Raw genomic sequence first — 17393 nt, 5'->3', positions numbered from 1 at the left:
TGAAATACTGTGGAACAGATGAAGAAAATAGCACAAATACTTAAATAAATTACATTAAACTGATTTCAGGAAAGTCTTTAAGGAAATGTAATCACTTACACTACAGTCCTATCCATGCTCTGCCTGGTGATACTGGTCTCTTTTTAAGATTAATAGTACTTTAGCCAATGGAACTGGTGTCTCCAACTTGTCTTTTGTTGGCATTTGTTTATCATTATATCAAAAACTAGTTAATTTAGTTTGATCTAAAGTCTAATTTTGATCAGGGTTCATGTTTTTTTAATCATTTCTTGAAATCCTGGCATTGCTTAAACCCATGTTCATAGATTTTGTCCATGTGCTCGACCCAATCACCTGCACACGATGCTCATGTATGCTGATGTATTGACTTGAGCACATGAGATTATCCCTGCGATTCATTTCTTGATTTTTTAGGGAAATACAGACATTCATGTGCTTTTCAAGATGAAGCATCAAGCTGATTTTCAGTTTAGGCAAAGTAAATCTGTTTTCTCTCCAAACACGTTTTTTAAAAATATCTGTGCAAAAATGTGATAATGAAACACAAAAGAAACAATGATGCCAAACCACAACTAACTTTAAACACTAGTTAAACCTTTGAAAAATGTCACTATTGGGAATAACAAATTAGGTTTTGCAACGAGACCCCTGCAAGAAAAGTGATCTACACCAGAGCCAAATGTGCTCTGGGCACTCTGGCCTGAACTTTGCTCCGCTGGTTACTGGCCGTCCCACTGGGACCAATCTGTTTGTTGGTCCAGCGGTATATTTATCAACTCCTTCTTCTCAGTGGCACTGACATCCTGAGGACGTGGAGACTGAGGCACGAATGGATGGCTGGATGGATAGATTATTTATTTGTCGGGGTTGAAGATTACAGCATGGCAGTGCGAGCTGGCACGGGTTGATATTCCCAGAGATGGAGAGTCCTGCATCTTTATATACCAGACCCCCTGACATGTTTTATTAACATGTTTGATTTGGTGAACTTGATACACTGAGTGGGTGGCTTTCCAGAATAAAACAACTCACTGCTGAACTGTGGAAAGACTCAGCACAAGTCATTTTATTTTAGCTGTGACGTCAAACTTACTCATTAGCTTTTCATCACATACTCGTCTTTTCTGTTTTATTGGCTCTGTGTCTTTTTACCCATGCATTGCCCTGCACCTGTACGAACACTCGTGGGTTCCAGATGATGAATCCCAGTGATTGCAGCTGAGACAGACACTCAGCAAATACTGAATAGTATACTGGGATAACACCAAAAATGGCAGTTTCTCCATCAGTGTCCCCAAAGAGCAAATCAACAGCAAAAATGAACAAGTCGTCCACGACTAAGTCCAAGTTAGTCCAGTTCAGGCTGTTAAAGTCTTTAATCCAGCAGAAATGTTGTGAAAAGACAAAAGTGAAGCGTTTATGGGAGGACACTCGCCAACATCGTGAATGTTTTCTGGGCATTATAAAGGACTAAAAGTGGATCACGCCAAGTAATAAAAACAAAGGCTCTTAAACTGTTACCCTCACAGATAATAATAATATCGGATCCTTTTCTTAAATAAACAAAAAGTCCAATATTTTAATTTCCTTTCATTAGTTGCTTTTGTCCTTTTCTAGGACGTCTAGGACTAAAATCTGATGGTGCTGCGTTCATATTTATGCAGAAATTTGCAATATTTCAGCTGCTCTGGATCCTGTGGGTTGAACATTGGTTCCTCATTGGGTTGGCTCATCCTACAGGGTTTCAGCCTCAGTCCTGAGTCACTGGCTTGAATACTGTGTGCTGTTTTTCTTAAAGCTGTTAGCATGCTGATTACCACTACAAACTTGAAATACTGGAAGGGTTTGTGGTTGGAGGGTAGGGGTTTATAGAGCGTGCAGGATAGAGGACATGTTGTTCTCTTGCTGTATGATCCACAATATTCTAATTTCACTGTACTATTGTACGAAGTATGACTGTGCAATAAAGAGTTATCTTATGCTCCCGAGTTTGGGCTCACTGATCTCATGTTTCTGGCCAAGAAGCTTGTTTTAATGCATCCAACTAACAGCTCCGTGTTTTATTGGTGGGATGCAGTTTTATGTTGGAATGCTGTGTTTTTCCTCCAAACACTTCTCATTCCAAATCAGAAACTTTTAATCTAATTTAAACACAAAACATTGTTCAGCCTTGTTCACATGATTTCAGCAAACTGCAGAAAGGCACCAGTGATCTTTTTAGAGAGCAGAGGCTTTTCATCTTGATGCTCAGTGTCGTCTTGGTTCTGAGAGACTCATTTTAGATGCTACAAGTTACTCCAGGGCAGGCTTGGCCAACTCCAGGCCTCTAGGGCCGGTGTCCTGCAGGTTTTAGATCTCACCCTACACACCTGAATCAAATGATTAGTTCATTCCCAGGCCTCTGGAGAACTTGACATGTTGAGGAGGTCATTTAGCCATTTAAATGAGCTGTGATGGATCAAGGACACATCTAAAGCCTGCAGGACACCGGCTCTCGAGGCCTGGGTTTGGACACCACTGCTCTAGGGTCAGCTGTACTATAACACACCTCATTCTTGAAGGGATCTCTGTTGTCATTAAAATCGTTTAGTTTGAAGTCAGTCTGTTTGATTCTGGGTGGATGACTCCGCTGTGATGACTGGATGTGCACTGGATGGATTTCTTTGTGTCTCTTGTTTTACTTCTCATCTTCCTCTCATATAACAGACTCTGACACCTTGTGTTTCCCTTTCGTTGAGTGCAGTTGGAGAACTTCCTTCAGAAGAACAACAGGCGTGACGTTGCCAACATGCAGTCGCATGTCGTTCACAACCAAACGGCCACGATGCTGGAAATCGGCACGAACCTGCTCACGCACACAGCAGAGCAGACACGCAAGCTCCATGTGGTCGAAGCAAAGGTAAGGAGCTGCCAGTGAACCTGTCATCTGAAAACAGACTTTTGTGAGTTTATTCTCTGTTTTTGTGTCTCATCAGGTCCTAAACCACACATCTCAGATAGAGATAAAGCTTCTGGAGAATTCTCTGTCCACCAACAAGCTGGAAAAGGAACTGTTACTGCAAACTTCAGAGATCAGCCGGCTGCGAGATAAGAACAGGTGGGAAATGGTTTTGTTCTGTCAGCGTCTGCGTAGGTGGAAATGAATCATAAAACCAATTTAAAATCACTCTGAGTAAAGACAACGGCTAAAAGGACTACTTTTTCTACAATCGAATGCTTGTACACGGTTTGTTCTGACTCAGAATTGGCCTTTGGGGGACATTTGATTAACAAAAACATCTGCTGTCAGTTAATCGAGTTAATAAAACCTCGGTTAACAAAACTGGTTAAGAAACAAGAATAATACAGGAAGGGATTGAAGCCTCTTGGAGTGAGGCAGGATTTCTTTTTTCTGTAGAAGAACAACTCGGCAATAGTGAAGTTAGCACATCACAACCTTTAAAAGCAGCCAAGTGATCATGTGAGACTGACATCATACGCTTCTACGACAGAGACATGTCGCAAAGTAGCCGAACCTCATATAACCTCCTTTCTAACACTAATAAAGAGCACAGCTTGCAAAAGGAACATCATATTGTATTCATTAAGACTCCAGCTAGCAGCTGACCCTATAAAGTCACTGAGGTCATAGATCAGGTTAGCCTGAGGGTAGTTTTCCCATGCACTTTTATAAAACTAGACTTCTTTTGGCGTCAGAGAAATGAATCTGGGTTTGAGGCACTTCAGCACTGACTTTACTCTCAGAACTGGAGACTATGTTTATCTTTTATATACTATGACCTCATCAGGATCCCAATGTTATATTTTGTCAAAACATAATGAAACTGATTGGATAATATGTGTATGACTGATGAGCTTTTCTAGTAGCTATTAATACATTTTTCGTTGCCCTCATAAAAATAAAGCCATTTTTTAATGAAAATGTAGCTGAAATATATCGAATCAAATGTTCATTTATGAAAATGATCATTAAGAAAAAATAGGTTTGCTGTAAACTGAATGTATACCAATCAAGTAAATTTAATTTTATCAGATTACATTAAATTTTATATTTTACATTCTACTTCTGTTATAAATTACATATAAAAATGTAAATTTTTTAAAAAGCAAAAGTCAGTATTTTGGGTGTAAATCTTTGTTTCAAGTGTTCCTGAAATCAAACAAACAAAAATATTCTGACTGAAGGTTTTACTTGTTTTATGACAAGTTTGGGTAAAAAGGTGGATTTATTTTGCTATTTTCTTAGTATAGTTAGTAGAGGTTTTGACAGACGTCAAACACATTGTGTGTTCTTGTATTTATTACAGGTGGTCTAATACATTTAATAAGCACTGTATATATAAGCACTGTATATTCACCTGTTTGCAGTTTTATGTATTTGGAAGTCAAGTATTTATTTTTTCATGTTCAGATGATGTCGTTGGATCAGGCTTTGTGTGCTCGGTGCTGCAGCCCCCCGTGGGCTCCTGCACTGTGCTTGCTGGGTCTTTCTTTCTTTTTTTCTTTTCCCTCCCCCTGGTCTTGTCCGTTATGGTTGTAATGATCCAAAATAAAAAAATACCAATAAAATTCTAATAAAATGTGACTGTCAAGTGCACCATTATAACAAATGCCGTAATGCTGCACTTGTGAAAGTAAATCTGTTTGGCATTCAGAAAACAGTTCTGATTGCTACACTGCCGGACACGACAGCGAGAAAAAAAAAGACTGGAGAAGGCTTATATACATTATTTTTTGCAGTGCACACGAGGTAGCTGACAGATTTAGCATTCCTGCTACATACTGGATCTGCTTCTAGACATGATGTCAAAATGTTGCTTCTTCAACAGCGTGCGTCCATGATCAGCCTCTTTAATAGTGGCATATTTCTGAGATTTCCCCCGAGACAGATCAACATCTAAAACATATTCTGTTGCAGTCTGACAGGAAAAAAGACGAGCAGCTTATCAGTGACAACATCTGAAATACAAGCAAATCATCGCAGCGACGTAAATATGTCCTCAGCTGTTACTGCAAGACGCAGAAATATTTGGAGACACAATATTTTTGTCATTTTTCATTGTGAGGTGAACTTGGACCGTGCACTGTGCAGTAAAACATGCAGAGCAATTATCGAGCATGTTTACAGTAACAGACAAAGAGTGCGAGTGTGTGAGACTGTGGTGCAAGGGGAACATTCGCTGATGATCAGCCACAACATCAAAAGCACAAAGAAGTCGATAACAAATCAGTAACATTGATCATCTCGTTATCGTGAGATGTTCTGCTGGGAGCCCATCGTCCTGGCTTTCATGTGGATTTTACTTTGACACGTATGAAGGAAATAAGGCGATGAGACCTTTCTAAACAAATGTAGGTGTCATGTTTGGTCCAGATACAGAAAATGGGAAACCAAACCAGTCTGACAATGCAATCAAAGAAGAGCTGATAACATGTCAGATGACATGATACAGATCTGAAATCTGTTAAAGTCCCAAGTTGGACTTTATCCAGCTTCATCTTCAAACTGAAGCCAAAGTAGATTGCATCACTGAACACATTATTAGCAACCGTGTCTAAGTTTGTGTCAACAAAACTGACGTCTTTGTGTCTTTTGTGCCCGATTGCTCCTGATTTCTAGGAGTAGAGACTTCTAGAAATCCTGAAACCATAAACACCCACACAATACATTTTTGGCTCGCATACTTTTGAGACCTCAGTAAAACAGCTGTCTGAATCTACAAGAGTACATAAACTTTGCACACACATTTTAACACACACATTCACAAACACCACTTCACTCATGCTGCACAAACCACAGCGATCAGTGGCTCCCCATCAGTCCACACCACATTAGCGTTTCCCCGTTCATGTGCGGGTCAGCATGTTGAAGTGATCAGAAGCAGAAGCTGATAGCGTGTTTCAGCTCCTAATGTGACCAAAGTCTCACCTGCTAATGTAGAATAACATCAGTCATCGCTGTAAACGAGCTGCATGATACAGCATGATGGTGGTTCACGTCTGACTTATGTCAGCTACACCTCTCAGAAAGTGGACGTGTGGTTGTAAGATTCATATTCACGTATTACAGAACTACAGCAGAGTATTGAAGCATAAATCTTTTGATATCAGTTTACTTATTTATGTAGAAAGTGTGTAAGAAATAAGTGTTTACTGTATACTACTGTATACTAAATTAAATTCTATTCTATTTTATTTATACAGTACCAATCACAGCAGCAGTCGCCTCAAGGCGCTTTATATTGTAAGGTCGACTCTCCAATAATACACAGAGAAAAACCCAACAATCATATGACTCCCTATGAAATACCACTTTGGCGACAGTGGGAAGGAAAAACCCTTTTAACAGGAAGAAACCTCCGGCAGAACCAGGCTCAGGGAGGGGCGGGGCCATCTGCTGTGATTGGTTGGGGTGAGAGAAGGAAGACAGGATAAAGACACGCTGTGGAAGAGAGACAGAGATTATTAACAATGTTAAATGACATTATGTGTCAAATTTTTAATCTTAAAATCTAAAAAACTGCAGAATTAATGGTCCTTTGAATCAGCCTCAAGAGACTGTATGGTTGGCTACTTAGCATGCTAACACGCTAATCTCTGACGGTAAAGACACGAAATCTTATTGTGGAGCATTTAGCTGAGTGTTTTGTTAAAAAAACAGATGTTATGAGTGAGGCGTGGATCTGACAAAGACACTACATCAGGGGTGGGCAACTCCAGGCCTCGAGGGCCGGTGTCCTGCAGGTTTTAGATGTATCCTTGATCCAACACAGCTGATTCAAATTACTATATTTAAAAGAAGTGTTCTGATAATGGCTGCCAGCAGTTAGTGTGTATTCAGCATATTTTCACCACATAAGTCACTTAGATGGAGCTTATTTGTAGAAACATTTAAAAGAAGATAACATTTTTCCACTGGACTCCTGCAGACCAACGCACTCTTAGCGAGTTTGAACTAGAAGTTCAGCCACTTCGAGTGTCCCACGTTCCCCTCTGAAACTCCTGCCACTCCTTCATCGGGTTTCATTCATTTGGCTCATACTTTGTTGACCCAACTGTGGGCTGGAGTCTATTTTCAGCAGCTCTACTGCTGGTTCAGCTGCACAGATAACGAGAACTGTAGTCTGATCTGGCACCAGAAATGATGGTCGCAATATTAATCTTTATTTCGCTGCTGCAGCTTCGCTAATGAGACGGAGTAATTCGGGAGGTAAAGACTCCGCTCCATCAAAAACAGAATAGAATATAGTCTTTCAGACCACCTTAATGTTTTTATCAAGATTTTGCTGCTCCTGCTCTTCACTTGGATGTAATTTGAATTTCTCAGGAAAGCCTTCATTTCTTCCTCTGTCCTATGCTGCTTGTTTGCATGCATGTAAAACTATTACAAGGGTAGAAATCGTGACTGAATAAAGTGAGCTGTTCCAGAACCCTTCTAGTTTACATTTTGGTTTTGTAAGTGTGGAATCTCCTGGGCCCTTTTCCATTATTTCTTTACAAGTGTTTGTGTAACACCAGGCCTGCAGCACTAGAAAGGCAGCTTTTCTCTTTGCATCTGAAAAAGAAAGAAAAAAACAACCTGCACAAAAACTTGATCTCCCAAAAAATAATATTAGTCCTCAGGTTTTAAAAGACTTTGTGCGATCTTGCAAATATCACAGAACAATTACTGACTCACATCTGAACTGTGAGGCAAACTGCGAAACCGCGTGCAGCGAAGGACACCAGCATCTCTTATGTTTAACGAAGCTTCTTATTTCTGTTGTGATGATATTACTGAGTCTCATTTTTCCTTAGTACAACAAAAAATAGTGTGACAGCAGAGTTTATAACAGAAAGCCTTTGTATTCACATTTCCAGATATGAAAAATTTAAATCTAAGTGCAACGTATAAGAAAAAATATAGCAGAGGAGCAGAATGAGAAGCATGAAGTGATGGACTCTGTATGCAAACCCAGTTAGGATTTTCAGCCTGTGCATCACCCAAAACCCTCCATCACCACAGTTCAACATGACTCTTGATAAAACTATTAAAACGTCACCATTACTCTCGTCCTCTGACGGGATGACTGAGACTGTTATTCATTCAAGAATAAAGAAAATAAACTTTTGTCTAAAGTGAAGTCTCGTTTTATTTCCTGAGATTTTCTTCTGTTTTTCTTTTTGTTGCTTTGTTTTGCACTTTAGGGCCACGGCCGTCTAACCTGGTTAAAAGCAAACAGCATGCATAGAGCTGATAACACACATGAGTCAGAAAACTCACAGCAGAGCATTTTATTAACTTTGTTGGTTGTATCATCAAAACACAAAGATCTACTTTGTCTTTGACTTGTGTAAATTATGCAATCAAAGCATTTTTGCAGTTTCTTTCGTTTACTTTATGGGAAAAAGCTCTGAAACAAAAACTGTGCTGCTGTGAGCTGAGTTGTTTTTTTCTTTTGTTTCAGTCATTTGGAGAGCAAAGTTCAGATGTTGGAGTCTAAGCAGCGAGGAGAGCTGGAGGACATGAGGCAGGAGAAGAATAGACTTCAAGTTAGTAAACCTTTGTAATTTTATATATCACCATCAGAAACATTTTTAAGTTTATGAAATCAAATATCAACATGGATTTTTGCCTCACATGATATTTGTAAGCCCAAGTGGTTTAAAAACCACAAGCTTCTAAACTTGAGTGATAAATGTTAATTATAGAGTTTTAAGCACGTAGATGATGATTTCACTGCTGTAATCTGGGCTGTCTTGGTGAGGGAAAGTCAAACATTACAAGAAATGTTAAAATCTGTAAAACTGTTAAATCATTAAAAGTAAAAAGTCAAAGTAAAGAACAAAAAAGTACATTTTCAAGTCTGTGGGGATGTAGAACCAAAAAGCAGAAAATGCTTAAACAGCAGTGAAACTTTTTTCTGGCTCAGTCCGTCATCAGGACTCAGATGGCGGCCATCGAGTCTTTAGAGAGGCGGCTGAGAGTCGCCAGCACCAACAACACCGCCCTGCAGAGACAACAGACGCAGCTGATGGAGTCTGTCCACACGCTCCTTAACATGGTGGCTAGTACTACAGGTACACACACACACACAGGTACACATGTAGTATTTTTCACACAGTACATTTATATTTCTCACAATCTTCTGGCGTTTTGATGTAGCAGCGCCTCCCAGGAGCCAGATGTGGAGGGACTGTGCAGATGCTTACAAGGCCGGTCACTATGTGAGCGGCCTGTATCACATCTACATCGGCAACAGGACTGAACCTGTGCAGGTAACGCCTCAACAGCAAACATGTGCAGTGTTGCAAAGGGCGACTCAAATGGCAGCAAGTCAGAATTTTTTTTTGTACATTAAAATGTTTATAAAATGGCTTTAACAGGAGTTTTCTTATCAAACTCATTTTTTGTCATGTTTCCTGCTAGCTAACAACTGCCCTTAATAATCAGCTTCAACGATTATGTTTAAATGACCTCAAAATGTTCAACAGAAAGAGAAACTGTCTTTATATTCAAGTGTCTTTGTATTTAGAATAATGTGATTCTAATAGTTACAGTTAATATAATTTAAATCATCATTGGTAGTTAATGATCAGTCATTTCTGTTTCTCCCCCTGAAGGTTTACTGTGACATGGAGACGAGTGGTGGAGGCTGGACAGTCTTCCAGAGACGGTTTAATGGCAGCGTGGACTTCCAGAGGAGCTGGAGGGAGTACAAAATGGTGCGTTTGTGTCACAGTCACCAGGATTTATCTCAGTCCCAAAGTTTGAGTTATCAGTGTAAAGAGTGCTCCTCTTATGATTCTCCCTGCAGGGTTTTGGGGACGTGTTGGGCGAGTACTGGATGGGTAATGAAGTTTTGCACCTGCTGACCAATCAAGGTGTCTACTCTATGAGGGTGGAGATGATGGACTGGGAGGGAAACTCCGCCCACTCCCACTATGACCGATTTACACTGACCAGTGAGCGACAGCAGTACAGGTACAACCGCAGTCCAAACACACACAGAGACAGTGTTTTACTTTAATGTTTTTAGAGTTTATTTTTACTATAATAATGAAAATAAAAAGCTGCTGATTACATCTGAAGGCGTGTATAACATTCAAACTTGAACAGACTAATATTGATTGTTTTGGAAATACTGCTGTGTTTAACTCTGCGATTTATTTTCCTGCTATTAATTATAATTAAATTGTTAATGACATGGTGAGACCACAGATTCATAAGCCCCAAAAATGATGTCCTGAAATTGTTGATCTTGTCAGCTGAGGAAATGAGATGCTGCATTATTCAGAGTGTCTGTGGGGAAAAAAACACTTTATAATTTATTAGTTGTGAAAATTGCTGTTAATTTGATGAAAACTGATAACACTGCAGCTCAGCTTGGGGAACTGTTTTTGGCATGCTTCAGTGAGTGGATGCACTCGTCTGTGATTGTGTTGAGCAACAGAAAGATTTTCACACAGCTTTATAAAAACACCTTATGGAATTCCATTAATTCCATAAAGCCGGTCCCATGGGTGGTCAGAATTCAGTGTATTCCATAAAGGACCAACACACTTGGTCCTGCCAAAAACAGAGTCACCAGATGGTGATCCGCTGGGTTAACTGCCTCATAGATGTACTGTAAATACGTCCTGTCTACAAGAAAAGATTAAATCAGTGTTTGTTTCATCAGATCTTGTCCTCCTGTGTGTCTCCTCTCCCTCAGGTTGTATCTGAGAGGTTACAGTGGCACAGCAGGGAAGCAGAGCAGCCTGACCACCCACGGGTCCGGCTTCAGCACCCGAGACAAAGACAACGACAACTGTGAACACTGCAAATGTGCCATGATGCTCACTGGAGGTAGAAGCTTTTCTGTTCGTCAGCAGTTTAAAGCAAACAAATGAAATAAACGAGATTATGTATTGGAAATACTCCATAAAGTTGAGATACTAAGATATTTTTGAGAAAATAGAAACACTGCATGCATTACATGGACAAAAGTTCTGGGTCATCCCACCTACAGGAGCTGCTTGGCCATAAACGTGGGGCCTTTTACGCACTCTGTGACCCCGCTCTGAAACTTTACATGCTCTCACACTTCATGGCTGAGTTCCTGTGATTCGTAAACACTTCCACTTAACAACACAACTTACAGCCGGTCATGGAAGACCTAGGAGGATCGTGGAGCCATGTTTGAAACCATGGAGTATGTTTCAGTGAGCTCTTTAGAACAAGCCCGTCTTTCACAAATGTCTGTAAAGGCATAGATAGGTACATGATTTTATACACCTTTAGCACGTGGGCTAAAAACACCTGAATTAAAAAATAATAAGGTTCAGTTCAAATGTATTTATAAAGCACAAAATCACCGCAACAATCACCTCAGCATTCTTGGATGTAGTCTGTGTGTTGCAAAGACACAATTTGACTTAAAACCATGAAAACCATGAAACAACTGGATACATTTATTGAACGTTTACTACTGACATAACAAATAAAACACACATGATGATTCACAAATACATTGTTTGCTGTTTGCAGATCAAAATTAGCAGTGTTTCCCCCCAAAGTTCTGCTCTTTCAAACATCTTTCACTGCACCACCCTTCATCTCACGCCAACGCCAAGACAAACAGCTCTTTAGACTCCCCTCGATTGGCTGTGAATTAACTTAATCGTTTCGGCAAAACGTCAAGTCCTTTGAGAAAAAGACGCCAGTGGTCACCATTAGACAGTGAGTCATTTAAAATCACAGCAATTTACTGAGTGAAAGAGAAACGGTGACACAGACGAAATAAGAAACCGAGGGGAGTAACAGTAAGGAGAGAGACGAAGAACAGAAACATGTACAGCTACAGTTTTCTCTCACGGAGAAATTTCAGTCAGACTTTGAAAATGACCCCCAAATATGGAAATAATATAAACTTTCTAAAAGAAAAAAAAACATCCTGAGATCAGGAATTAAAGTATTATTTTCGGACACGTGTCACTTATTTACAAAACTGAGAAACAGATCCCAGTGGGTCCCCCTGCTGACATTTTATTGCTTTTATAGTCACTGTTAAAAACTTTTTATGTTTGTCAAACATTTCTAATTGTGTGCAGGCTTAGAACAAACATAATTATAAATCTAAATGGAGCTTAAACAGAAATGTGTCCTGTTCTGTGTCCTGTACTGAGGAAACTCTACAGATATGAGTCTTGTGTGATTATTTCAGAATGACATTCTCAGTACTAAACAAATATCAGAGAGGACATGCCACTCACTCAAAAAGCACTAGCTGTATATCAAAGACGGCAGCCACAGTGACATCACTCACTGGTTTCTAGACTCTTTAAAACTTTGACCAAAATCAATGCAGGGAACTGTTCTACTTTCTATTCTTCCCTTTCAATAGAAATTAAGTGCAAATTGGCTTTAGGGCAGCAGAGGGCGCCCGTGAGTCAGTGACACTGACTCAAGTGGCACTTCAGTATTGTGGTGAACATTTATGTGTGTGAACATATTTATTGGCAAGCTCAGTTAGCAAGCTGCTTTCAAAAACTTTATGGGTGCATCACAAAAATACAGATATCTGCTAATATCTGCTCAGGGGATTGGGAAGCTCATCTGTAACCGGAAGGTTGCCAGTTCGATCCCCCTGCTGTCTCTGTCCTGGTCGTTGTGTCCTTGAGCAAGACACTTTACCCTACTGCCTACTGGTGTTGGCCAGAGGGGTCGGTGGCGCGATATGGCAGCCTCGCTTCTGTCAGTCTGCCCCAGGGCAGCTGTGGCTACAACTGTAGCTGCCTCCACCAGTGTGTGAATGTGAGAGTGAATGAATAGTGGAATAGTGTAAAGCGCTTTGGGTGCCTAAAAAAGCGCTGTATAAATGCACTCCATTAATAAGTGCTAAAAAACAAAGAAACAAACAAAGCTCAAACTTCTTTAACCATCTATTAGTGCAGCTAACTGCACAACAAGACACAACCTAACAAGCAGCAAACTAGCAGAGTTGCGACAACCAGCACACCTGTCAATCAAAGAAACTGACATTTGAAAACATGGGTTACATATTTATGGTAACTCGTCACAAACGTGCTCTGTAATGCTATAAAGAATTAATGAGCACCCAATCACAGTGGATGAGACGCCGTTCTTTACCTGTTAGTAGATTTTCACAGATCATTTCTGTTTTTCAAAGCAGAACTTTTCTTGTTTTTATGCTCATGTTGTTTTAATGTTTGCAGCCTTCATCTTTGTCTTTATGGTAGTCAATGCATGTAGTCGATAGACGCTTTGAAACTCACCCCACGTGATGCCACTACGCCAATCAAATGCTTTATTCAGAAAACTCAAAGGAGGAGACGAGACGTGAGACGAGGGATTTAAATGTGACTTGGTTCACACATGAGAGGTAGTTAAGGAAAAATAAGAAAAGGGAAAATCAAACTACACTTTTTCATTATTTTAAGTTGAGCACTTTTTTGAAAACAACTTTTTAAAAAAAAATTTTAATTTATTTTTTTTAATACAAACTTTATTTTACTTGAAACGATTAAAGACCCACAGTTCATTATAAAAATATTAGTAAACATTGTTGAAATAATGTTGAGTTGTTTTCTCTAATTGGACCTAAATAAAAACATCTGGCAGGTTCACATTAGCTGTCACTCCTCCATTCAAAATATGCTTCAAGTGCTCCTAAAGTAAAATTGTACCACTGCAGTCTGCTTGTTTTATTACTGCATTAGTGTTATTAGTTGGCTTTTGTTTCTCACTCCCTCTTGCCTCCATCAGGTTGGTGGTTTGATGCCTGCGGTTTCTCCAACCTAAATGGTGTGTACTACTCCATCGGCCATAACATCAGGAAGCTTAACGGCATCAAGTGGCACCACTTCAAAGGTCCCAGCTACTCTCTGCGCGCCACCTCCATGATGGTACGACCCTACGACTTTTAAAGGCACCTTTCACCCTCCACAATGGTTTGATCCAACGGAGCTTAAATACCACAGCGGTATCGACCTTCAACTCCTCCGAAATACCATCCTAATGATAGCAAAGCTTCAAAACAATGGCTCCCACCTTCACCACCATCATGGTACAACCCTAAAACACCTCTTGGATATGATATGGTACAGCCCTGAACTGAGGAAATAGTGACTTTAAAACAATAATGGTTAAAGTCATGTGACTCGTGAGGACCTTGTTTGTTACATGTCTCCTGGACTTGTTTTCATAACCAAGGATCATATTGAGGAAAATAAGGGATGGATCATGTAAGAACATATCTCGTCTGCTTGAAATGTGATTGTCCTTTAAATATGATGATAACGACACACATTTTCAGCCAGTCTGTGCTGGAAGCTATTAAAATGGTTGTGCTGGTTTGTACACATGAGAAGTGCCAAAAGTGTTCACCCACACAGCCAGCCAGTCGCTTGAGACGTGGGTTGGATTGTTGCTTTTGGGTTGGAAAAGGTACACTCTGTGGTACTCAGTCACTCCACCCCGGCTGGTACAGAAAGGGTGACTGAGGGGTTTCCAGAGCTGGAGCATACTGGCAGCTTCACGGTACTTTCCTATATGACATTTGAGAATGTGTTTAATGGTAAAAGGCATGAATGTGGACCCTCATAGCTCACCTGGTAGAACAGGCATCGTTTCTACTGAAGGATGAGTTCGCTACTGTAGCCTGGGCTGCCCCCATTAAACTGTCACTGTCTAATAAAGACTGTAAATAGGAATAAATAATATTATCCACAAATCTGAATTAAAATCTGTGGCTAGCATGAAGGTATTCACCTACTTTTTTAGGAGGGAATACGAGATTCTCTTTGATGTTATCAGTGTGTTTATAGTGCCACTATCTATGACCGGCACCGAAACACAGACAAGATTTAGATAGCTGATGTCCGTGTCTATGGGAGGTGCTACGGCCTCTGGCTGCCATATCACCTTCCCATGGACCCAACGTCTGCTTCTCAGATCTGTTGAGATGAGGACAGTCTGCACCAGCACAACAATGGAAAAGAGGTTTGAGTGATTGGCTGGTTTTTGGTCTTTGGTGAGCAATTGCATTACATGTGCCATGTGGAAGCACTGCAACATGTTAATCAACAAACCAGATATTTCACAGACAGTGATTGTTTGTTAACAGATATCAAAAGACTGGAGAGACTGCAGATTTCTGAAAATGTACTTTCCAGATGGTACACAGGGCAGCAAATTATACAAACCCATCATTTTTGTAGTGTGATTGTGAAACCTCAGCGCTAGTGTTTTGGTCCCTGCCATATTGGGCTCTTGCAGCCAGAAGTGGCCATACTTGGATAAAAGGGTGGCGTTCTGAGTTACCAATTCCTGGAAATCTTGGTGAGGAGCTTCATCTCTCAAACAGATCCCTGCAAATTGCTAACACACTATTCAAATACTAGAATTTCACTCATCAAAACTGGAGCGCAAACTTTTTGGACAGCCTGCACCACACAGCACGCCAGGCTATTAGTCAGATAATTGTCAGATCAAAACTGCTCCAACAGGGAGCAGGATGGCAAACATGATGCAGCGACTCTGAGCAGCAGCTCTATGACAGCTCGCAGCCACAGCAGCCTGCAAGCCTCCAAATACTGAAAAGGTGAGTTAGCAAAAAATATTTACAACCTTGTTTTTGTTGTAAGGACTGAATGACCTCTATGAGTTTGTCCTGTGATTTCTGTTGCTGCGAGTCTTTCTACAGAAAACGTCTATGTTTAAGAAAACGTTAATATAAGGCGAGAAAACAAGCAGTGAGGATATTGGAGTTTATTACACGGACAGCTTAATACTGAGAGATATGTGACTGAGCAAAGAGTGGAGTTGGCTTTCACAACCCACTTTTACTTGGACTGTTTTTAAAGGAAGCCAGCGTTTCCACATGTTTATCAACAATTTTATAAACGTGGACGCTAAAGCTGGTGTGACTGCCAGAACATGAATCAGATCAAACTGATGAAACCTGAGAGTCACGTTGAGGATTGATCTGATTAGCTGGAACAACATCAGGAGCCACAGTGGATGATGTCCAGCAGGAGAAGGTGATTTTCTTCCCACTCACCTCCTTTGGGCGGTGGTGGACGGTCCATCCTGGGTCCTCGTGTGAGCCTGGACGTAATTGTGGGACGTCTTAGATGCCGAATCAGCACATCTCAGATTCTACTTACCGTGCACAGTGTTGATTGAAGCTTGTGCATCATAAATAGAGAATCATGCAGAGGCACGCAGCTGGAGAGACCCTGAACGCTCTGGTTTTCATTATCGGTCAAGAAATAATGGCAAGCAGATTGAGTTTTTTCATGAATAAGTAATCGCATGTTTGCATATGTCAACACTTAAAGAACTTTACAGGAAGAAAGGAGGCAAACAAAACGCAGATCAACCTTTTTCAGCTGTTTTTGTTTTGAACGATGAGCAAAGAAAAGAATTCAGTGAAAGTGAACTACACGCCAGTGATTTACCAGATTCTGAAGCAAAGTATTGTTGCTATAATTATCTTCCTAATACGAACAATATTGTTTTTTTGTCTCTTGTTGGTCTCTGCTCTTCATTACTGCACAAAAAAACAAAATTCCCATCGCTCTCATACAAACAATAAATGATTTACAAGATATGATTTTATGATTTCTGGTTGTGAATTTCTCATTTTCCGTCTCATGAAGGCGCTTTCAATCTGTGGGCCCCTGCAGCCGGGCAACCAGATAACATGCAGTGAAACTGAGGCTCCATTAAAATTGTGCAGTTGATACATTGTAGCTGCGTGAACTGCAGCATCTATGGTCCACTTGGTGGTAACATGCAGTGAAAACATCATATTGATTAACACAAGGATAATGTCTCTGCTGAATGAGATCTAATGGGCTCACAGTGGTAATGTGCTAATTGCAACAGCTATCAGTCTGCCAAAGTAAACGTGTGTGTAATAATCATTTAAACACGAGCGTAAACTCAGTCAGTTCTGAAGTTCTCTACTTTTCACGCCGTTTAAAATTCATCAGAGTCCAACATCAGCAGAGCAACGCAGACACACGAGAGCAGAGATTCAGCACAGGATGATAAATCAAGCTTAAAATGTAATTATATAACTTATGTTCAGAAAATAAACACATGTTTTAATGCTAGCAGGTTGACATTTTTGTAATTAAAAGTCAACTTGGGTCATGTTTTTAATAAATAAAGGAAAAATGTTGTAGGAGTGTGGGGGCGTGAACATTTTTGGCTTCTGATGGGGGAGGCACGCCAGAAAACGTCTGAGAAACACTGATGTCATTCTTCTCATCTGTCAGACCGTGCAAACACACACACACACACACACACACACACACACACACACACACACACGTAACAAGTTTTACATTAAACCATAAGTAACTGACACTAACTAAAACAG

At 40.3% G+C, this 17393-nt stretch overlaps 1 protein-coding gene across 2 annotated transcripts in view; it reads left to right on the top strand.

Moving 5' to 3' along the window:
- Positions 1–16619, top strand: part of angpt4 (angiopoietin 4) — a 69145-nt gene extending 52526 nt beyond the window's left edge. The window contains exons 2-10 of one of the 2 annotated variants that reach the window (XM_026166677.2): positions 2765–2920; positions 2997–3118; positions 8469–8553; positions 8934–9081; positions 9170–9279; positions 9625–9726; positions 9819–9985; positions 10716–10849; positions 13769–16619. In XM_026166677.2, the coding sequence (XP_026022462.1) occupies positions 2765–2920; positions 2997–3118; positions 8469–8553; positions 8934–9081; positions 9170–9279; positions 9625–9726; positions 9819–9985; positions 10716–10849; positions 13769–13929 (1185 nt within the window). In that variant the 3' untranslated portion in view covers positions 13930–16619. Of the gene's footprint in view, positions 1–2764; positions 2921–2996; positions 3119–8468; positions 8554–8933; positions 9082–9166; positions 9280–9624; positions 9727–9818; positions 9986–10715; positions 10850–13768 lie in introns of both variants that reach the window. The other variant, XM_026166676.2, reaches the window with a different exon arrangement.
- Positions 16620–17393: the final 774 nt, after the last annotated feature.

This window comes from Astatotilapia calliptera, chromosome 5 (genome assembly GCF_964374335.1).
Source record: "Astatotilapia calliptera chromosome 5, fAstCal68.1, whole genome shotgun sequence".
Lineage (NCBI taxonomy): Eukaryota > Metazoa > Chordata > Actinopteri > Cichliformes > Cichlidae > Astatotilapia > Astatotilapia calliptera.
Note: the sequence above shows the minus strand (reverse complement) of the source record. Positions and strands in the feature narration are given on the sequence as shown.